Source organism: Neodiprion lecontei, chromosome 5, assembly GCF_021901455.1.
Source record: "Neodiprion lecontei isolate iyNeoLeco1 chromosome 5, iyNeoLeco1.1, whole genome shotgun sequence".
Taxonomy (NCBI): Eukaryota; Metazoa; Arthropoda; class Insecta; order Hymenoptera; family Diprionidae; genus Neodiprion; species Neodiprion lecontei.
Window position 1 is genome coordinate 21,262,488 of NC_060264.1, and position 22,345 is coordinate 21,284,832.

At 34.9% G+C, this 22,345-nt stretch overlaps 1 protein-coding gene across 2 annotated transcripts; it reads right to left on the bottom strand.

The window, feature by feature from the left end:
• Nucleotides 1–187: 187 nt before the first annotated feature.
• Nucleotides 188–22,319, bottom strand: LOC107223128 (tudor domain-containing protein 7). 2 transcript variants are annotated; one of them, XM_015662718.2, is made up of 17 exons: nt 22,035–22,319; nt 14,522–14,702; nt 13,676–13,890; nt 13,386–13,504; nt 13,013–13,133; nt 10,608–10,973; nt 9,902–10,054; nt 9,315–9,686; nt 6,642–6,809; nt 6,249–6,506; nt 5,931–6,170; nt 5,077–5,433; nt 4,568–4,791; nt 4,128–4,347; nt 3,774–3,892; nt 3,333–3,484; nt 188–2,597 (listed from the first exon to the last, which is right to left on the bottom strand). In XM_015662718.2, the coding sequence occupies exons 2-17, from the start codon at nt 14,613–14,615 to the stop codon at nt 2,371–2,373; spliced, it is 3,405 nt and encodes a 1,134-aa protein (XP_015518204.2). In that variant the 5' UTR covers nt 14,616–14,702; nt 22,035–22,319; the 3' UTR covers nt 188–2,370. The 2 variants fall into 2 exon arrangements, with proteins under 2 accessions (XP_015518204.2, XP_046596656.1); XM_046740700.1 differs by lacking the exons at nt 13,386–13,504; nt 13,676–13,890; nt 14,522–14,702; nt 22,035–22,319 and adding an exon at nt 11,869–11,906 and having other exon boundaries at nt 13,013–13,110.
• Between the last annotated feature and the right edge of the window lie 26 nt (nt 22,320–22,345).

Genomic DNA, 22,345 nt, shown 5'->3' on the forward strand with positions numbered 1-22,345 from the left:
ACTCATTAAACCAACAAAATTTGCAATAAGGGATTCATAATTATAATTAATTAATAGCTTTGGCGGTTTACATGACTCCTACGCGCCAGTCTAATACTGGTATTATAACAAATGTTAGGTAATATAAAATACATGATATTGTAACACTTGGAAAAATAAAATTATTATTACTATACGTTTTTTTTTCTTTCTTTTCTCCGTTTTCGTTTAATACCAACAATATGATGTAATCATAACTAATATTGTATGCCTATATTGTATGCACACATAAACTACATAGTTGTAGTCTCACCGTAACTTGCTTTGCCTTATTCGTAATATTAACTGTAACTATAATAATTCTTCTATCAATTAATTAACATGCACAAACACGATATGGAAACAAATCGAGAATGAACTTAGGAGATTAAGGAAGAAAAGTAGTCACACGTTATAATTGTAACACTGTAATTATCGGATTATAAGGGAGCAATTTTTTACACTGTAATGATTAAAGTAGGAAAAACAAAAAACTAAGAAAAGGTCAAATTGAAGAGAAACGGAAAAGAATTTCACAACTCTGCGCCATTCTCGCATTTGTTTTTTCATTTTTTTTTACCCCACATTTAGGTGGATGTGATTATTAGGAATGATATACGTAATATATAGGAATAAACAATTTGGCACGTTTGTATCCAAATGCTCACAAATATTTCAAGTATTGCTTGTACCTATTGCATAAATTTTCGATACATACATAAGAATTAGGAAATATGAAAATAAAGATACGAAAATCGCAACAAAAAACCCTGTTTACAAGGCGATATTATAGGTATGTATTTAATTATCACCAAGTAATAGGTATTAATTAAAGAAATATATTCATCATAAATAACTAGTAAGAAGTGATAAGAGTGAAATAAAATTAGAGAAAAATATAATTTAAAAAGAAAAGCAAAAATCAAAATATCTGATTATTAAACTATTTTACATAGGAATGTTATGTAACAAAAATGGAACGAGATGTGTGGTTGTATGTATTTTAAAAGCAGCGATAAGAGAAAACATTGTAGCATAATTATATTTGAACAAAAAAAAATTAGGAAACCTGTCGCGGCCGATTTCTTGTCTTTTTTTCCTCAAATAATAACAATATGACAACAAGGGAGAAATCGATGTTTTCCCATAAATCCTGTTTTTTTTGTCTTCTTTTTTTTATATTTCTCAATTTTTTAGCCAGTTATAAAAATGAGAAGGAAATAAAATATATCCGAAGTATGACAAAAATTATACCATGTACGAATAGCATAGTTACTTTTATCCTATGCATACACATGAACGTTGTGTGTGTGTATTTCCACAATGTAATCCATCACATATCTGTATAAATATATAGCTAACTACATGTATATATATAAAAATTTTAATAATAAAAAAAAAACAAAAAACTTGTAACGTAGTAACGGTATTTAGAAAAATATTTTCCTATACGTATATCTATATTGTTTCGAAAACTAACGCCTAACCTGCTTATATTTATTCAACAGATAATACATAATTTTTATTTTTATTATTATTAGTATTAAATGTTATATAGGTATAACACGACAGTCTACTAAAGAGGAAGTTTTCGTTTCTTCGTGTAAAGCGTTGGTTTTTTTGTGGCAATTTAACGATTTTATTATTCTTTTGCTATTCAAGCGCGCTGTGGCTTTAGTCACGATAGATACTATCAGTTTTACGTTAAGCAACGTGAAATAAACCCAGGCTAATAACAAAGTCAGTTCATCATATACAATATAGCGTATAGGTATAGAAACGCGAAAGAAAAAACAAAAATAATAATGGGAGAGTTAGCAGTCTGTCCAGGTTATCTTATTCACTATATAATTACCTCTCGTTCTCTCTCATCTGTCTTTTTAGTCAATTTTTACAACACATTCATATCGCGAGTTACTATTTATTCACTATGAATGCAAAATTAAAAGGAAGCAGGGTAAGAAACAAGTTTGCAGTGCGTAATACAAAATCGTCACCGGAATTAAAAGGACAATAAACGCGATTACGGAACATTATTGATTGAGTCAGTCGTCAGATGAGATAAGAACGGAAAAATAAAAATACATAGCGCCACTAAAGGATTCTCAAAAACAGAGAAAAATTCGAAAATTCCGAATTCCGATCACAGCTTTGCATAGTGAAACCACGATGGTTAAATACAATAACACGCTAATATTTTGTTAGCATGAAGATCTCACCTTTTACCATTAGTAACAATTCGCAATTTCTTGCAACCACTTCTGTCATCGTGTTCAATGAAAATAAAACACGAGAAAAAAAAATTGCGAACATAGTCCATGTCAAGTAAATTTTTTCAGTTACCCCATTATCTCATCCTTCGATGGCTATCGCTCTCCCCTCGGCTATCAGAAGCTTGTCCAAGTAAATGTCCGTTTCCCCACTGACGTCTATAAGTTTCAATCCAAGTACCGTGTCACCTGGAGATAGTTGATCAGGTCCAGAATCGACAACAATCGAGACGAAGTTTCTCTCGACTACAAGTTCTTGGAAACGCAGACAATCCTCCACCGACCAATCTATGTTCAGTGGCTGAATTCCTGCAAGTTTTATTCAGGAAATTGAAGATTTTAAAACATCGAAATTGCACGGAAATAGAACTGAAAACAACGGAAAATTTGAATCCGGTTTTGAGGATTCAAAATTCAGAATTTACGAACAATAGCCCGACTGGATAACTGAATTTGTAGGGATAGATTGATAGGTATTCTAATAGCTTTTAGAATCAAGTATTTATGACTAGAGTGTGGATTTGAAATGTTTTGAGGCATGGTTGTATTTCAAATCGCGAAAGCAGTTCAAACGAAAGCGTCATGGATTAAGATAGAAAAAAAAAAAATAAAGAAACCAATTGAACATGATAAAAGCGCGAATGCTATTCACGGAGTCACATGAATTGAGAACGTTGCGGTATCTAAATAGAAACGAATTGATAGAAATGTAATTTTTCAAAACGCATGACAACTACATACTAGGTGAATCTAAACTTGTTCCACAAAATCGAACAAGAATGGATAGACAGGATTGTAAATTACAGATTAGATCAAATTAGAACTGCACTTCAGTTCGGAGGAGTAAAAATAAATAATGGGAAGAAACCAAAACATATAAAAATAATTCAGTTAGATTAATTCTGTTATCATGAAATCACGGATTTCTTATGAAGTTTGGATTGACAGGTATGAAAATGAATCTGTTCTAATACGTTTGAATATTTTTTCAATGACTGGGTCAAAAAATTTCTCAAAATAATCCAATTCGCATATTTCACTTACCCACAAGTCTGGCTTTGATCGCTTGATATGGCAAATCAAGAAACTGGCGTCCCAGCGGCTGCAACTTGTCTGTAGAAAGAACAGAGAAGTCCCCGAAATCGCAGAAGTAGACGGTAACCATTTGGTCATTTATTATCTTGGATACGCATACCCTGAAATAACGGATAAGCAGGGGGATTAACTTTTTTGATGATGTTAGAATTTATAAAACTATCTTCGGAAAATTCCTTCAGAGCATTTCCAAAGCATCATTAAGTCGAAAAATTATCTGCAAAATATTCACTCTATGTAACTTTTTTTTATACAACTTCCCGACAATTTCCGTGTCAAATTATTCAAAGTATCAGTTATTGCGCCAGAAATTATTGAATAAAGGCCAATATTTAATGAATCACAGATTAGTGCGTTTTATTTATTAACTATCCCACGATCTTTTCTCACCTGTAAAAATGACCGTCGAAATGCTTGCCAGCGTACAAACTTCCTTCCTTGATTGAATCCGACAGTGGCGCAGATCCCATATAATTAACGCAAACTTCCTGAAGCTGGACCATCATTGCCTGAGATAAACGAACAGATTGAAAATTTAGTGTTGTTATCTTTCAGTTTCAAGTATTTTTTGGATCTTGCATGGTCTGAATTCTGCAAATCAGGAAGTACGAAGTTCCCCCCCAAAAAAAAAAAATACAACACCCAATTTTTCCTGCAATTTTGGCAGTTCGAGCTCTTGAAATATACTTTCACATTCAACTAAATTCCAATAACTGAGAATTCAAATGCTATAACTTCAATTACCTCAAGATGCACCCTGTCGTCATAAGGTTGAACCGTAAAGTTTCCAGGACTGGCTGCCATCGTGATATGAACGTCGAAGTAGCGACCGAAATCCGGTATCACTGGCGGTTTCAAATTCCTCGTCACCAATTCTCCATCACCGGCCGCACTGTGCCTCGAGACAGATCTTTCGAGTCGTTTCTTAGGGCGCGTAGTATTGTTATTACCATCCCCGTTGGACCTATAACAAAGATACAGAAAGAAAAATTCAAGCATAAAAATAAACTAAAAATAAGCTGTAACCAAGGAATGTATCTTGCTGTTTTTGTGCAAATTACATAAATTACATAATTAGACTTAAAATGATCGATTTCACGAATTGAGTTCCAAAAAGAAATTGGTGATATAAATAGAAGAGGAATAAAACATGGAAAAAATATTTTATACATAGTATTACTCACCCTGCTAAGTTCGGGTCCATGGCTAATGTGCTGTTTATTGATACAACTATGTTGTTCGGCTCACAGCGTTTGACAAGCTCGACTATCGGAGGACTTGACGCTAAAGCCGGGGTGATGATCTTCACCAGGATCACTTGATCTGGTGGAGCAAGCAAAGTCAGTTTCGTCGCCATTTCACTGCTAAACATTGCCTCTGGAATGTTGTGCAGTCGTACTTTGAAGGCCTGAAGAAAACAAATTCGGGATTAAAAAAATAATGTATATAGGTATAAAAATAAATTTAAGGGTTTAAGGCTGAATGGGCTTGGATCAAAAATTGAAAAAGGAGAAAAAAAAGTTCAAAAAATTTCCACGAACGTAATTTGTGTTTATTTTATCAAACGCTTTTTTCTCTTAAGTTAACTTTTGATCAAGACCGTGCGCAACCCATCATTCTTGAACGTCTTTGATTTGAGACCAATTCATCCTGTTTGCCCGATATAATCTACATCTAAAACTCTGAATCTCACCTGATAAGGATACTTCGGAAGCACTTCAGAGAGTTGATCGAGGGCGAGAAGGTCCTGTTTCTTTCTGACTATGATAGTTTTGCCGAAATCGACAAGAAACACGTCGACCCTGTTGTGAGCTTCGATGCTCGCTACGCTTCCTCGGTACCAATTTCCGTCCTCCACACATCTGACTAGATACAGTTTGCTTCTGTCTATATTCTTGACTTCACTCCTCTGTATGTCCTCACTCGTGAGACCCGTCTGTATCAACGTGTTCATTAGGCTCACGAGGTACTTCATGCTGTCCGATTTCACATGCAGATACACGTCGCCGCTCTCAGTCACGTGGGACACGTAAACCTCGGAGACATGACCCTGGTGGAGAAAAAAGTCGTCAGATGAAATTTGAAAATGGTCAGAAAAACGTGAAAAACAGGAAATCTACGCTGACATTTTTCCATAAATGTTTCATCTTGTAATTCCGACCAAAACGGACGCTCAGTTTTTTTTTCAGATTTTTGTCACTAAGCTCGACGAGATACGAATTTTCGAAGTTGAACGAATCTAAGTTTTTCGTGCGCGTAGGTAAAAAAATCCGTAACTTGCATACTTTTTGAAGTGCAAATTTCGTTAGACTTGAAACTCTTGTGATTGATTGCACAATCAATGAAAAATTAGTTCAAGTAAATCGACAACATTGTCTGGTAGCGAAAATTCAATTTTTCTTTGTTTCCACAACCGCAAAATTGAAAAAAAAACCGCGTTTCGTTTCTCGAAAAATTCAATCACAATCTGTACTACACATAACAAAATTGACGAGATGATCAGTCCACACGATGTGGCTAAAACGATGTAAAACGATGTCTCCTTACCTGATTCAGCTTCGGAACAAGTATATTTTCGCTAATCTTGTTGAACAGAAAATCGTTCAAATTAACCTCCTGCTCTTTGCTAGTGTCGTAAAGAATGACAGACGCAGTCACTTCCTCCCCAAGCTCTCGGCTCAGGACCTCAGCAACGAGTATCTGTCCAAGTAAAACTTCTTCCAAGTACTCGATCACCTCGGCGCAATCGTTGAACACCTCCAAGTTGGCGAGCGTCAACTTGATGGCCTGGAAAAGTGAAACAATAACAAACGACGAGTGAAAAACCTCCACGAAATTCAAAACGGTTCAAACAAAATATTTTACCTGTGCAGGAATTTTGCAGAACTGCTTTTCCAACGGGTAAAGTTTGCTATAATGATAGGTGTCGTCATCTCCGTGATCAATGAAGAAAACCACGGCCATGCCAGTTTTCGCGTTATACTCAAAGCACTGAACTCTGTGCCAGTATTCCTCAACTTGAACCGCGTAATACTTTCCAACTTCGATGTCTTTTACTCCCGGAACGTTAGAGATCTTTTGATAGTAGCTTTCCAGCTCGTTCAGCATGCTTTCAATTCTATCCTGAAAGGAAGAAGGAGCAGAAACAAAATTGAGTGCGACAAGACTTTTTTTCTTGTATTGTAATTTCATATTATTCTCCTTTTCGGGATTAAAGGATGTTTATTGACACTCAAAATGCTTCATATCTCTACTCACGCTGTACTCTTCACCTATTAGCCGCGCCCAAATGTCTGTCGTGTCTAAAACGCAAGTGATGCAAAGATCCCAATACTCGTCGACAGGTGGTTTCAGAACTCCAGGAACTGGAGGACCGATAGGATTTAGCTCGATCTTTTCCACCCTGGGTGATATCGCTTCTGCTACCTTTGGAATAGAAATATACAATAGACAGGGGGGAAGAATTTAATAGTATTTAATTTTCAGTATTTTGAAACAACTATCATGTTATACTGTTTCGTTTTACCGCATACGCAATAATTTCAAGATGAAATTAAGGCAAACCAAAGTATGATAGTAATAATAATTACTTCCAAACCCGCCATACCCTTTTGGGTATGTCCCCATAAGTAAATAGCTTGTGCGCGGTTAAGGGAGGGATATATTAGAAACCAACATTATGTGTCTGCAGCCATCTGAAGATGTTCGGCAAAAACACCTGCATTCACATCAGGGACAAGGAAATCTGCAGACAAACTTGCCCAGTAGCTGGATCGAGTTCAAACCTAAGCTCGCAGATTCGGCACCTGAGAGACTTGATCCGTCTTACAATTTATGCGAGTTGCTGCTCAGCTTCTCCTGAACAGGCTGGAAATTTGAACTCAGTTCTTCCCGTTCCGCAATCTTAGACAGTACATGCTGCGATACTATGATCGGTAGTTAATCAAAATTCGAATCGAATAACCAAAGGAAAAGTAGTAACAGAGGGAAAAAACATTTCTTTTAGTGTTTTTAACGCCAGTAATAGCGGACAGGAATGAAAAGACATCTTTAATATTAGATAAAAATGGTACTGAGCAAATCTTAACACACAATCTAAGATATCAGTAATTTGAGAAAATTTTTTTTACACTCGGAAAGTTCTAGGAGTTACAACTCTGGTGTTTTTGATCAGATTGTAATGCTTTTGGGCTTTTTTTAGTGATCATAAATTTTTTAATGTTGACGTGTGTTTGTAATGCAGATTGTTCCTGTGCGGTTGTGTCAGCATACAGATAATCCCTTCGGTTGGGTTCTGCTAAGGGTAGAGTATAAACCTCATATGTGAATTGTGTCTTTCATTTTTTCGATGGCTTTTTCGAAGTTATTCATTAATAACAATAAAGATCTCCATTATTATTTTGGAAATAACATAAGCATTTGCATTAGTATGGGGTCATAGGTTGCAAACACTTACTTGGTGACCTTCGGCATTAGTTGTCAAACTTTCAGGTTTATAAGTGCTTTGAAATGTTTTTGTTAACTATTAAATAATCGACAGCAATCTAGCGACTCAAATTACAGCAGAAATTCCGATTGGAGATGGTCATTAAGTTAGTATTTATTACAACACGTTGTAACCAGACTCCGTGGACTGTCTTCAGACTACAAAAATAAAACGAAAGAAAGAATAACTTAACGAACTGTATGACTATCCCCTTACACTGGGTAATATTAAACAGAACTAACAATAAATGTTCCGTTTCTTACATTTTAAATTATATTGGGGAGACAGAGTGGAAGAATTTTTCTCCAACTATCGAATTCAAGGTCAGTAACAGTTTGAAGAAGATGATAGAAGAGATTTTAACAATAAATTTAGGACTCAACAGTTTTGTCTATTGCAGTAAATTGTTATCAAAATTTAATTGCCACATTCCAAACAGATCTTCAAGATATAATAATCGTTACTTTTTTCTTTGTGTAACGGATAACAATTCTTCGCTCGTTTCACCATCAGTGCGATTGGGGATCTTTGTAACAAACACATTGATTGGCTTGACATTTACGAGCCAAATCTTTAGTATGTTAAGAAGAAATATAAATGTACGTTTGAGTACAACTGAAGCTTTAAGTAATTGAATCTAAGAATGTGCATTGTACGTCCGTAGTGGCGAGTAAACACGTTTAATACTATAGTTTATATAGTGTTGTAATTGGGTTTCTACCATTGATATCAAATAAATAAATAAATATTTATCTCGAGAGTCATTTGAAATAAATTTGTGTCTTTATGGTAGAACAAATGCACATCACAATCACATTTGCACTTTTTACCTATACTACAATATAAGATTTCTAGAATATTTTTCAGACACTTCATAAGGATCTAGTCAGCCATTAAAAAATTCCCAAGAACAATTGTTTCGAACGTTTGAAGTACAAAAACTCAATTCAACCTGTCGATTCCTTGATTTGTGTGATTCAAATTTGCATAGAATAATTCACAGTGGAACCTCGATTATCTGAACTGATTGGGACCAAGCCTAGTTCGGATAAACGAATAGCAATTTTTATCTTAGGGGATGATAACACATACAACACAAATTTGAATCCACAAAAAATCTGTATTAAACATCGAAATACATATTAAACCTTTTTCAAACACCGAATGCCTATTTTATTGGTAGAATCAATGTTACAAGTGGATTAACGCTGGAAGATGGGAAACGCGCATGTGCTTACTCGAACATGCGTTGTTCTCGCAGAAGCACAGCGAGTAACAATGTGAATTTCATGCACAAGAATTTATTTGTTGAACCAAAGTTCGGTAGTTGAGAGTTTGAATAAATCAAGTCAAGGTTTGGATAATTGAGGTCCTACTGTACATTGCACAGCAAAGACATTGTTATTCTTTGCACCCTAAATAAAAGCACTAATTGAAACGCATACCTTGTCTGAGCTGCGATGTTTGGATCGAGGGCTCGGATACGGTAGACAAAGAATCGTCGAATCGTGGGCGCCTTTCTCCTTGAAAATTTCCGAGGTTTCGACGATTATTTTCTCCCAGTCTTCGGGCAAATTTTCCCTGAACTGCTCCTGGTAATACTTCGGTATTTGGTGCATAAAAACTCCGTTCGAGTGCTCAGCGACTATCGCAACCACACGATCCTTAACCAGATTCTTGTTAGTCGTTTCCGTAAGGCTGGATAGAGGACCGTTTATCTGCAACAATTCATGCAGCGCTTTGGCTGCCACGGCTCGGGTCGCTTCTTCAGATGTGGCTATCTCTTCCGGATAACTCGTGCAGCCGTACGAACCGATCTGAAATCCAAATTGTTTCATTCGAATCGCCTATTCATCTTGGATTGGGTAGTTTTCAGAATAATTATTCACATTAAAGCGAGAGGAGAACAAAATCGACTTAAGTTTGAATTTTTTGGAGATCTTTGAAGCTAGTTTCTAGAATGAAAAAAGATTCCAATAACAAGGGTGAAGTAGAGATTATTGGTACATTAATGAAGCGGAGAGATCCTCACCTTTACTTTACAGTAGAAGAAGGAACCTTGTCGTTTTGCGGAGGACTTAACAACCTTGTACGAGGGTTTCGGGAGCTTCATGCTTTGCGCGTAGATTTCCAGCTGCTTGCACGGATTCTGATGCTGAGAATTTAGAGGCCACATTGTCTTGACCTATAAAAACATTTCGCGGATTGAGCGGACGATCAAAAATAAAGCTTTGATATGAATGAATGGGTTTTGTACAATCTGAGATGAAAATGGCAAAGGAGTTAAAACTATTTAAAACATTTTTACAAGTGCAGTTTGTGTTACTGATTCTAAACACGAATGAAAGGACATTCCTGTTATTCAGTAGATATGATTTTAAGCGAATTCGATAAACCCATAAACTATGATATCAAAAATTTGAAGAAACCATCTATGATCAGAATATTGAAAATGCATCAACTTTTGTGTTCTCGACCAGATTCAAACATTTTTTAGCTTATTTTGCTTGTTGACCAGACCCTTTCAAATTCTGTGAAAATAATAAAATTCAAATAATAAAACCTTTCCTCAAATCGTTCATATTTCAACTTCCCAAATTCAAATTTACTCAGCATCATTTTTACAACTCAACGATCAACAATTCGACAGATCGAGACTTAAAAATCGGACCATAAACTAAATCCTTCATCTTTTAGCCGTGACTAAACTTAAAAACGAAATAAAAAAACCTCCTTACCTGCAAAGTTTTTGGTGTTTCAGGTGGGGTCGAAGAGGCGACGCTTTCAGCTGCGGCAGCAGCTGCGACTAGTTGACTGGGCGAGAGCGGTGAAAGAACAGTCGGTGGACTAGGGCTAGTCTGAGGCTTGAAGTTGAGCCGGTCGCTGATCGATTTCACAATTTTTGACTGCGTTTGAACAGGTTTCGAATTTTTCTCCGGGATGGACAGGCCCAGTTTCGGTGGAATCAGAGGTGTCGGTGTTGGCGGAGTGCGTTTCTCACTGAGCACATTCTGCGTCGTAACTTTATTCTTGTACGCGACAGTCGGCGGCTGATTTCTGGTGTTCAAATTCGCCGATTTGTTTGCCATTCGGTCTGACAATTGCTGGAAGTGAGAATGAAACGAAATGGAATGGAATAGAGCGGAATCAAATAGTTTGTTGCAAGTTTTTATAATGAAAGAGAGAGAGACAGAGAGAGGTGATTGTGCATGTAAACGAGAAGGACCAGGAATTAAGAATAATGCAATCTGAACGAATTGGATAAGTGAGAAAATAGAATGAATAGTTATAATTCGTCAATTTAAGATCAACAGGAACGAATTTACTACTCAAACTTCGAATTTGAATGCTTAAAGCTAGTAAAAAGAGTAAAATACGAATTAGATAGTAGGATCGAGTGAAAATATAAAATTTTTGAAAAATATCATCAAAGCCGAGAGAGAAATTCTTAAACAAAGATACAAGAAAATCTTAATTATAATGAAAATATTACTCTGTTACTAACAGCCCTTGGCTAGTACGAAAAAAAAAGCAGAGGGTTCTCATGAACAATGTAAAAATATGTTTAATTAGTTGTGTTGATGACTTAAAAATTAGACAGCCTTACAAATGCCAAATGAAAATCTTTTTTGGATTTTGCGTTTTTTCACTTCAACCGTGATAACTTAAGGGCTCTTGCCGGAGATGAAAATGTTGACTAACAAAAGGTTCCAAAGACGTTTCTCAACTTCATACATGTGCACAGATTTTGCACACCAGTGTAGGTTGATTGTAAGAATTTTGCACTTTTGCTGCACCCTATTAGACAGGTGATGACAGATAAACAAAATCAAACCAATGAATCAAAGTATACAAAAGCCCAAGAAACAGGGTGAAAAGTGATGTGAAAGAGAGAAAATAGTCTGATGTTACATGAAATTCGGTGGGAATGATATAACGAGGCGATTTGCAATAGCGTGGATGATCATTTTTGGCGGAGTTCGACGGAACGATGCTTACCAAAAATCGCAGGATGTCTTCTCGCCCGGTACTAAAATCTGGCAAATTGCAAAAAAGTGTTTCTAAATAGTGAAAAAACGACGCTTGTGTGCGGATAATGAGATGATTTTAAACTTAATTATTCTTGTGTTCTCGTGATAATAAATACAATCGTTTCAAAACTAACCAGAGATATTTCAACACCGTAAAACGCCAACTTTGTAGAACTGCAAACACTGTAGTTTGATAAATGTGATTAGAGAAAAAAAACTTTTCAAGTAAAATCATTAGTAAAACTAGATATCCACCAAAGAAACGGTAGGATTTATCAGGGAACTGATTCATAATTAATCCAAAACTCTTGTACATATGTCATTAAAAGTCTCCTACACACAGCTTAGCGTCGCTGAAGATGCTAAGCGATTTGTAGTTTAGGTGATAATTGAGGGTGTGAATAGGAGTAGAAAAAAACTGAAAAAGAAATTGAAATTTGGGTATTTATGTCGTATAATCAATTATTCAATTTGCTTCAGGTTTGTATTATTAAAAAGCATATAGATCAAACTTCATTCCCAAACTTTTTTGTTAGAATTAATTTACAGGAAGTAATATTATGGATGATTACATCACCTATTTCCCTCACTGACATTTTTTGCAACCCCAACGATATTTCAAAGACGGCTAAATCAATTCACTTCATCAAATTTAGAGACAGTATTTTTATCCCACGTTTTCACTTTTATTCAAATCACCATATTTCTTCTGTTAATCAGGTAAAAAAAATAGATTCTTCACAAAAAATCATGATTCGGCTTGATACGGTTGCCATTTTGTTGAAAAAAAAATGAGAAAAGGAAGTTCCACGTCGTGACAGAAAAGACAAACTACCCAAGAATACTACCTCTCAAGATATCGCAAACATCGCAAAACATGTCACCGAGCAAAATGTCTAATGTTATGGTGACGAGAAACTATGCTCCCTATTACTTGATTTTAATGAGAAAATTAAATAAACGAAAATCAATCTACGTACTTTCGAATAAAACAAACCCCAATCGAATTGTATAATTGGTTATCAAAACATAAATTGCCAAAGTTCACCTACGCTTTTGAGTCTTCTAATCGTATACACACCCTGAATAAAAATCGTTATGACGATGCTCACCTTGCTCGGAGAGGTTTGCGGAATTCCTGGATTTGGTAGCATGTATCGAGGTGGTTTCTCTATCAGCGGTGGTATAGTTTTCTTTGGTGGATTCTGCATCAAAGGTGGCAAGCTCGGCACTCTAAAGCATTGCGAATGGATCATCGAAAACACAAAAAAACCAATATTAGAAACAGAATATATAAAAGTTTCAGAGATAGATACACATATATAGTCAAACTTATATGAATTTAAAGTAATTTTTTCAAAAAGAAAGAAGCTGAAGAAAAACAGCAACGAATCTTTCGACCATGAACAAGCTTTCAAATTATATAATCATCGGGGAATTAAACTCCCATACATGCGAACAGTGGCGATATTTGAAATCTAGTACCTCTGGACAGCTCGATAATTTGTGCTAGACCCTTTTCGCTGCTGCGAGTTAATAGACGGCATGTCGAATTGCGACGGTGTTCTGCCTGACCTGGCAGCAGGTCTTCTGCGTTTGGCGGTCTAAAAAAATTACACAAACAAACACTGAGTTTACTTTTCTATTCCCCATTAACTTATCTGGAGAAAACGAAAGTGAAAAGCAAAAGTCGAACATTTGGCATTACTTTCTAGCCACTTTCGATCGCTAACGTTGTGGAAATTTGTTGGTGAAAATTAAAGATAATCACTCACCAATCCTCGCGTGCGATTCTTGGATGACGAGGACTTTTGTCTTGCTATCATCTGTGCCAGGTGAACCGTGTCTTCTGTCGGTTTGGCGATAATATTCCAATCGTTCCCTCTCTTGGTGATAAGGAGCCCGGGAATGTCATTGAGGAACTCTTCAAGGGACAGATAACCCAGTTTTCTATAGGGTAAACTTTCCCCGACTATTTTCTTATAGTCATCTAAAATGATTGAAGGAGGGGTGGGTTATTTGGAGATAACAACAGCGGGCATTCTGTTTCGATAAAGGAATGAAGCTAAATAAGGAAAAACGGTTATCTGAAACTCAGTGAAATTCATTGACTCTCCACGATATCTTGGTTCTTAAAAGGATAAATCGGTTGAATTGTCTGAACCAAAAGTTAGGAAAAGATAAAACAACCGTTTTCGAAATCTTGTAAAATGTAAAACCGTATCTTCCAATGACTGCAATTCCCCTATATAAGTATACTATAATATAATGGAAGATTTCTGGAATATTTCTCAGTGAATTTGTCAGGATCCAATAAACGAGGAAGATAAGCTCAAAAACGTCAGAATCGATTTAAAAAAATCTGAGTTTAAGCATTTTGACAGTTCTTATTATAAAACCTTTTCTCCAATCGTCCATATCTTAGCTTGTGTAATTTGAATTTGCTCAGAATTATTTCTATTAAATAGTAGAAAAGTTTTTATTTTCGGGTTCACTAATATTGGCAAAAATAACATTGCTAGAAATTTTTTTAACGATTTTTTCTCTTGTCCCATAACTTTTGGTCACAATTCTTAAGGTCCATTCATTCTTAATAGCTAAATGGATAAGAATTAACTTACTATTTAATTCAGACAGCGAGACACCGCCTTTAGCTGACAACAGACAGGCCCGTAAGTTGGCTACAGCCTCATCATAGTCAGCATTGTCCCCCATTATTTCAGGAAAATGGTCCTTCTCTGTTTAACCCTCGTCTTGTCCTCGGCTCCGATTTTCTTTCTCAGATATGTCTTGTTATTTCTCCTGAAAATTAATTTCAAGAAGCGTTCATCAGAAATCAATTTAACAATTCCAAGGAGTCGAGTCGTGTTTTGAGTCACAGAACTTTAGTAACTTGACGTGAGGAAGGGCGGAGAACAAGTGTGCAGCTTATTCCGCAAAATATTTCTTTTCCTCACTGATATGAGAGTTAAAAGGAGGGAGATAGGGAGGGAAGGAAGTCCTATAAATGAAGTGTTTATGCTTTTACTTTAGCAGTATGCATGAGTTGCGACCTCTCAAATTTCTACGGGTCAAGAGGAACAGTAATTCTAGTAGGGACCAGACTGTTTATTTCACCCAGAGATTGCCTCCCTTTCCTCTCCTCTTCTCTCTCCTGCTCATAGTTACACTCTTATGTCAAATGTAAACATGTGCCCACAAGCACGTACATAATTTATGAGGGTGATGCTTTTTTCAAAACAAAAATTTTTCTCACCATAAAGGGTGTCCGTATTCACAGTGACTCAATCATTTTAGATAATTGTAAGATTTTGCAACTTTTTTTACGTACTCCAGATCCAAAGTTGTTATATTTTAGACACCGTTCATGTCCATTGAAATTAATAAGATATTCCAGTTTATTTAAAAGTCTTTGTGCTTGAAATTTTTCATTCGCAAATCCGCGAGATTTGAAATGACTCAAATTCGCCAAAATTCAAAATATTTCGCCAGACAATCCCAGTTTTGCTGTCGACAATGAAATCATATTTTCTATGAAATCGGTATATAATTGACTATTTTCCAACTTTCGATCGACTTTGAAGGTGTTGACTTTGTAGAATTTGTTTATGAGTTTGTATTCCTTCAGTTTGGTTTACTAAATTTCAGATAAAAATCAGATCTAAAGTCGTGGAGTAACGATTTTTTCTCAAAGACCAAACTATCATTGCAAAGTTAAATTATCATTGCAAATTTCAACCTCAATATTTTATCATATAATAAGATTGATAATAATCTAAATTCGCTTCATACTGTTAGAATCGGACTAAAATTTACCCATTACAGTCAAGAACATTTTTTAATTTATACTTTTCAAACAAATAAACGTTTATCTCATATCGTTAGAAAAGAATCATAATTTACGCACTAAGTACGACGCTGCAGTTAGCAAGCAGTCAAAGTTGGCAGCCAAACACGGGAATGCATACGGGCTATTCCGCGTTAACCGGATCAGTCATCTCTCAGATATTTTTTTAATTTGGCATGTGGATTGTGTAGGGGGAGTTAGATTTTTGTGCCAAAGCGCGAATCTCATAATGCAAAATTCGATTTTTTATTAACAATAACAAATTAGACTCCCATTTTTTTCAAAAATTCATAACTTTGGCAAAAAATTAGATACAATATATTTTTTTTTTCAGATTACGCGGAAAGCTCCATAGAATTTAAAAAAAAATACGAAATGGTAAAAAAAAGTTGTTATCAATTGTTCATTTAACAATTAATTTTTCAAAGATTTTTAAAACAGTGACTGAGACGATCAAAAAATTTGTTTAAAACTCTGACATGTTCCTTGAACTGTACTACAACCTGTGAATTAATTCCAGAGGGGTATTTTTCTTCGTTTTCGAGTAAAAAATCATTAAAGGTGTCGATGCGCATGAAATTGCGGCGCGCCGAGTCTCTACGTAATGGCGGGCGGCCGGTTGCCGTCCACCGCTACCCCGCGGTGGCGTCGCAGCGTTATTTTAGAGTCATTTTCACGATGTAGGATATGATTGAAGAATCTGAAAAAAATACTATACCTTCACAAGGCCTGCTCAAAGCGATAAGTGAAGTTTCAAGAATGTGTTTTTATTTTAAAATAAGTAGCAAGTTATGTAATTATTATCATGTATGTGCACTCTCATGGTGTGTAACCGTTATTTTGAATCTCTGTAATAAAAAAACGGTGAAAAACACATTCCTGAAACTTCACTTATCGCTTTGAGCAGGCCTTGTGAAGGTACAGTATTTTTTTCAGATTCTTCAATCATATCCTACATCGTGAAAATGACTATAAAATAACGCTGCGACGCCACCGCGGGGTAGCGGTGGACGGCAACCGGCCGCCCGCCATTACGTAGAGACTCGGCGTGCCGCAATTTCATGCGCATCGACACCTTTAATGATTTTTTACTCGAAAACGAAGAAAAATACCCCTCTGGAATTAATTCACAGGTTGTAGTACAGTTCAAGGAACATGTCAGAATTTAAAAAAAATTTTTTGATCGTCTCAGTCACTGTTTTAAAAATCTTCGAAAAATTAATTGTTAAATAAACAATTGATAACAACTTTTTTTTACCATTTCGTATTTTTTTTTAAATTCTATGTAGCTTTCCGCGTAATTTGACAAAAAAAAAAATATTGTGTCTAATTTTTTTCCAAAGTTATGAATTTTTGAAAAAAATGGGAGTCTAATTTGTTATTGTTAATAAAAAATCGAATTTTGCATTATGAGATTCGCGCTTTGGCACAAAAATCTAACTTCCCCCACACAATCCACATGCCAAATTAAAAAAATATCTGACAGATGACTGATCCGGTTGACGCGGAATAGCGAATAAGCGTCGGTCCTTGCGTGGATAATTCGATCTTAGAAAAGCAATTTCGATCGGTCAGAGATGATGAAAAAATTTAATAAAACGATGAATTTGGTAGTGCATGGATCAGTATGGATAAGCATATGATCGTACAGCAGATGATTGTTTATTAATTATGAACTTATGAATTAATTCGTTTGCTAGGTGCGGAAACATCCGAGGACTTTGAAACTGTGTGAAAATATTCTAGATCGAACCCGGAACACGTTCGAATTTCATTCGCGAGGGTACGCGATCGTTAACTATTTTTTATTAATAATTTACTGACGAACAATTTTGCTGGTAGCTTCAGCGTCGTACATTAAGTGTCCAATCGCTCAAAAAATTTATCTTCTGCTATCGAAAAAAAATAAAAGACTATAGGACGATAAGCATAGTGAATTGACCCCAGAAGAATATCTGGATCTGATTCTGCAAGTTTCAGACCTCTATCTATGTTGGTTTTTGAATAAATCGAAAAAAAACGTCAAATCAAAAAATAACTTTTTTCTCAAAAACAGCTCGACCGATTGAATCGAAATTTGGATACATTATAGAGGTATGTGAAGACTATACTCGAAAAAAGTAACAGCTCATAATCTTTACAATAATCAATAGAAACAGGCGATTTTGTCCGAAATAATTTTTGATCTCTATGGTAACGTTCCAGAACAATTTTGAAACTAACTTTTTGTTTGTCTTTTTTGATGTAGAATAACCCCTCAAAAATTTTAATTTATCAGAAAGTTAGGCCATATTGAAAAAGAATAAAAACTGATTTTTTAATATAAAAATCAATTTATTTCGATGTTTATACTTTTGAAACAACAGAGACGAAGCTTATTTGATAAATTTATAAGTGCAAGTAACATTAAATATCGAAAACAATGATGTGAAAGCAAATTTTTTTTTTTTAATTAACAAATCGAAATATTCAAAAAATAATTATAAACTATATTGAGATGCTAATATTTTTATTCAAAATATCCTTTGCATTTGAAAACATCAATATAAATATTATTTATCGATATATTGATCCAATCAGATTAATTTTCATTTTTTATATAATAAAACTAGTTTTAATCTTCGTGACTAATCTTTGTCCCTATTTTCGTCAATAACGGTTGTAATCATGTCTTTATTAAATAATGTAGTGAGTATTGCAACAGGTCTAGGAATTTTAGACAGATATCGTCCGTGTGCTAAATATAAAATTATTGCAGCAACATGTGAATAACAACCAATAGTCCTAAGTCCATTTTCACATTCACAGCAATATCTTGGTATTCCACTGCACCCAACCATATTTGGTTTATATTCAATAAAACATCTGTAATTTTAATTTGCGCAATAATTTACATAAGAGAAGTTTAATTAGCTTGAAATTGCATGATTATTGATTCGTGTTCAATAAGTGATAATTTTTTCACTTAATTGTGTTTTTGCAGTAAAAGAATAAAATAAAAATTCGAACAGAACTGAAAAATTTTTGCAAATAGGTAATTGGTCAGAAATATTGTAGGGAAAAGTGGTACCACCCAGTATATTAGGGAAATGGTTTATAAGGGGCAGCAATTGAAAATAAACGATCCCTTTTCAAGACTGCATGACCCTCAAATATTCTCAGAAAACGTGAGTACTGAGCTGTTCCGTTTATTAGTTTTATGGCCTTTTGGATATTTCAGTTTCCCTTCCCCTCCTGACCCTACAGAATAGAAATCCCAAATCTTTTGTACCTGAGGTTAAGCAGGCCTGGGGAAAACCCAAGAAACGGTTAAATTTATGACATCTCTGTCCCTTCTCAACCCATTGTTCCTTCTTGTTTTTGAAATCCTAAGAAAACACTTTGTTCTGTACATTTTGGAAAGGGAGGAAGAAGTTTTTTCCTGCATATTTCTCCATTTTCCTTCAACAGTCTTGTAGTTAAATTTGCATGATTATTGATTCGTGTTCAATAAGTGATAATTTTTTCACTTAATTGTGTTTTTGCAGTAAAAGAATAAAATCAAAATTCGAACAGAACTGAAAAATTTTTGCAAATAGGTAATTGGTCAGAAATATTGTAGGGAAAAGTGGTACCACCCAGTATATTAGGGAAATGGTTTATAAGGGGCAGGAATTGAAAATAAACGGTCCCTTTTCAAGGCTGCATGACCCTCAAATATTCTCAGAAAACGTGAGTACTGAGCTGTACCGTTTATTAGTTTTATGGCCTTTTGCATATTTCAGTTTCCCTTCCCCTCCTGACCCTACAGAGTAGAAATCCCAAATCTTTTGTACCTGAGGTTAAGCAGGCCTGGGGAAAATCCAAGAAACGGTTAAATTTATGACATCTCTGACCCTTCTCAACCCATTGTTCCTTCTTGTTTTTGAAATCCTAAGAAAACACTTTGTTCTGTACATTTTGGAAAGGGAGGAAGAAGTTCTTTCCTGCATATTTCTCCATTTTCCTTCAACAGTCTTGTAGTTAAATTTTTTTCTCTATTTTCAAGGTGCAAAGTAGAATTTGCAATACACAAGTACATCATTTTACCTTTTTTTACAATTTACTATATTTCGAACACTCGTGAGAATGCAAATTAACGATTTTTCATAAAAATGCATCGGTAAATTAATATGGCAAACTTCCAACATGGTGCGAAAAATTAATCATAGATCTCAAAATGTACAAAATCCAAATTTTTCGTTTAATATTTTTTTTTTTTTGGAGGGATAAAACCCACATTGCGTTTTTCTAGAACTTGAAATAATGCAGGATGTAATATTTTTAAAACTATCCGATTAGAAAGCTTGTTCCGAAAACGCAACGACTCAGAATACAATCATGAAAATAGTTTCAATCCTGTCTAATTTTTTTCTAATTACATTTCAGTCATCATCAAGGGTAAAATTGAATCCTTTTTTTTTATATTATCTTGACATCATTCGGAACAGACTGTCCCATTTCAAAGTTTTCTCTCCTTTCTCAAGACAGTAAATCTAATTCATTGCGACAAGAATAACACAAATATTAGGTATCATTTAAATATGCATATACAAATGTGTTTGAAAGACAAGAATGTAAAAAAAAATTAGACAAAGGCCAAGGGATTCTTCAAGGAGGATATGAAATGGATTCTGTGAATATTGCATTCTATACAGAATTATACTCATTAGTGGTAGGTATAAAATTTTGACGTTTTTTTTTATGCATCAGGTATTTTTATTCTTCACTTAACGAGAAGATATCTTTCTATTTTTGTATATATAAAAAAGATAGGGGAGAGGGTGATGATTTCTGTTTAAAAAAAAATACTTGCTAAGGATTTTTTATTTCATATTTGTTTGGTCGAGAAGTTTATTGAAAGTGATAATGCAATTTTCCTCTCTTTTTGAGTAGTTCTATACAATTTTTTTTTAAACATTACAGATATTCAAACAGGTAACATTGGTAAACGATAATGCTATGAATTAATAATAGTGATTGAGAGAACAATCATTCGATATATTCTTGTAACATGGGAAAAAAAAGAACAAAAATACAAAGTATAAAACAAACCTATACATGAATGAGAAGCTATATCTTGGTTTTCTCCTTCTTGATTTCAATAAGTAGTTGCAATTTTCGTGATAATATATATATATATATCTATAGTAATAATCCTAAGAGAAAAAAGACAAAAAATGACAGAAATAATTAATTTTCTATTCGAAAACATCAAGTATACAAATAATTGGAATGACAATGGCAGTAACGATAGCAATAATTGTGCTGATGAAAAATTCGTCCAATGGTATACAAAATATGAGTAACAATTAGTATATTCCGATTGAATAATCACATATTACATGCAACGAAGAAAATAAATCATAATTTAAGGTTTATTACAAATCGTAATAGTAAATTCATAGAATTCATGCCATTTCTTTATTTCTACGTGAAATAAAAATGTATTGGAGTGTTCTCCTTTAGAATTGTATAAGGAATGGGGCGGTTAGGCCCTTTTTGAGCTACGTCGACTTCGATATTTAGAAATATATACAACGTCGAAATCAACAATAATACAGAATAAGAAAAAGACAGACCCGTTCTATTCACGGCTACCATATGTAAGCAGCAGGTATAAATTCGAACGTGTTTAAGCTAAGTAAGAGTACGGAGTGAAATTCGCGCCCAATCGGAACAGTGAAAGAAAATTAACGTTACTACTCTGATTATAGCTTTACAATCGCCATTATGATTATGATTATAACATTTTTTCCCCAACGAACGAAATTCCACACAGCCACGGTGTAAGAATAAGGCGGCATATCGTCGACGTAACGGCAAAAAAAAAGTAGATATAAGAATGGAACGAATTGAAATTTCGAACTATCCAAGAAAAAAAATATGAAACGTAATAATTTCCAACACGTTTCCCGCGATCTTCAATCCATTTTTATCGGTTTTGAGAACACATCTTTGTTATTCTTTTTCTACTTTTATTATTGCCGTGTGGCGGTTTTTCTAAGCGACATCTGTGTGTGCGTCTGCGTTAATGTAATTGACGATGAAAAATATAACTACGATATGCAAATGGCAAGAGAGACCGTGGGCAAGAGGTATTTTTTAGCCGCTAAATTTTCTACGGAACGAATGGTCACGTGAAAATAGGCTACGTAGGAAATATGTAGAAAAAAAATCCACGGAAGGGTGGTGAGAAAATAGAAAGCAAAGCCGAAATCCGCGAGAATTAGGTTAACAGGCAATTGTATGTAATAATGAATACTCACACAACGCAGGGTGATAAATTAATTTGGTCCACTGTTCAGAAGAACGGTTATTGATGTAGTCCGAGTAGAACAAGAATTTATCCAATCAACCGTTCAGTGGTAACAGTTGGCAAAAGTCAAACAATGCGATCACCCGAGGATTCTGACATTCTCACGTCCCGGTATTTACCGTTTTCGCAGCAGCTCCCACTGCTTACATATCATTTCCGGTTTCGATCTCCCACCATCGCGATATTTCAAATGAGGTTATTCTTTTTTTTCGCGAGGAACGCAATTTAGGCCGGTATTCATAGTCAGTGCTTAAGACCGGA

What these genes read in the sequence shown, in the direction of transcription:
- LOC107223128 (XM_015662718.2), bottom strand. Translation starts at nt 14,615, where the DNA reads ATGGGGGACAATGCTGACTATGATGAGGCTGTAGCCAACTTACGGGCC. An exon ending in CTCGCTGTCTGAATTAAATA is followed by an intron (nt 13,891 to 14,521) that starts GTAAGTTAATTC and finishes CAATCATTTTAG; the next exon opens with ATGACTATAAGAAAATAGTC. An exon ending in TAATAGGTGAAGAGTACAGC is followed by an intron (nt 6,507 to 6,641) that starts GTGAGTAGAGAT and finishes TCTTCCTTTCAG; the next exon opens with GATAGAATTGAAAGCATGCT.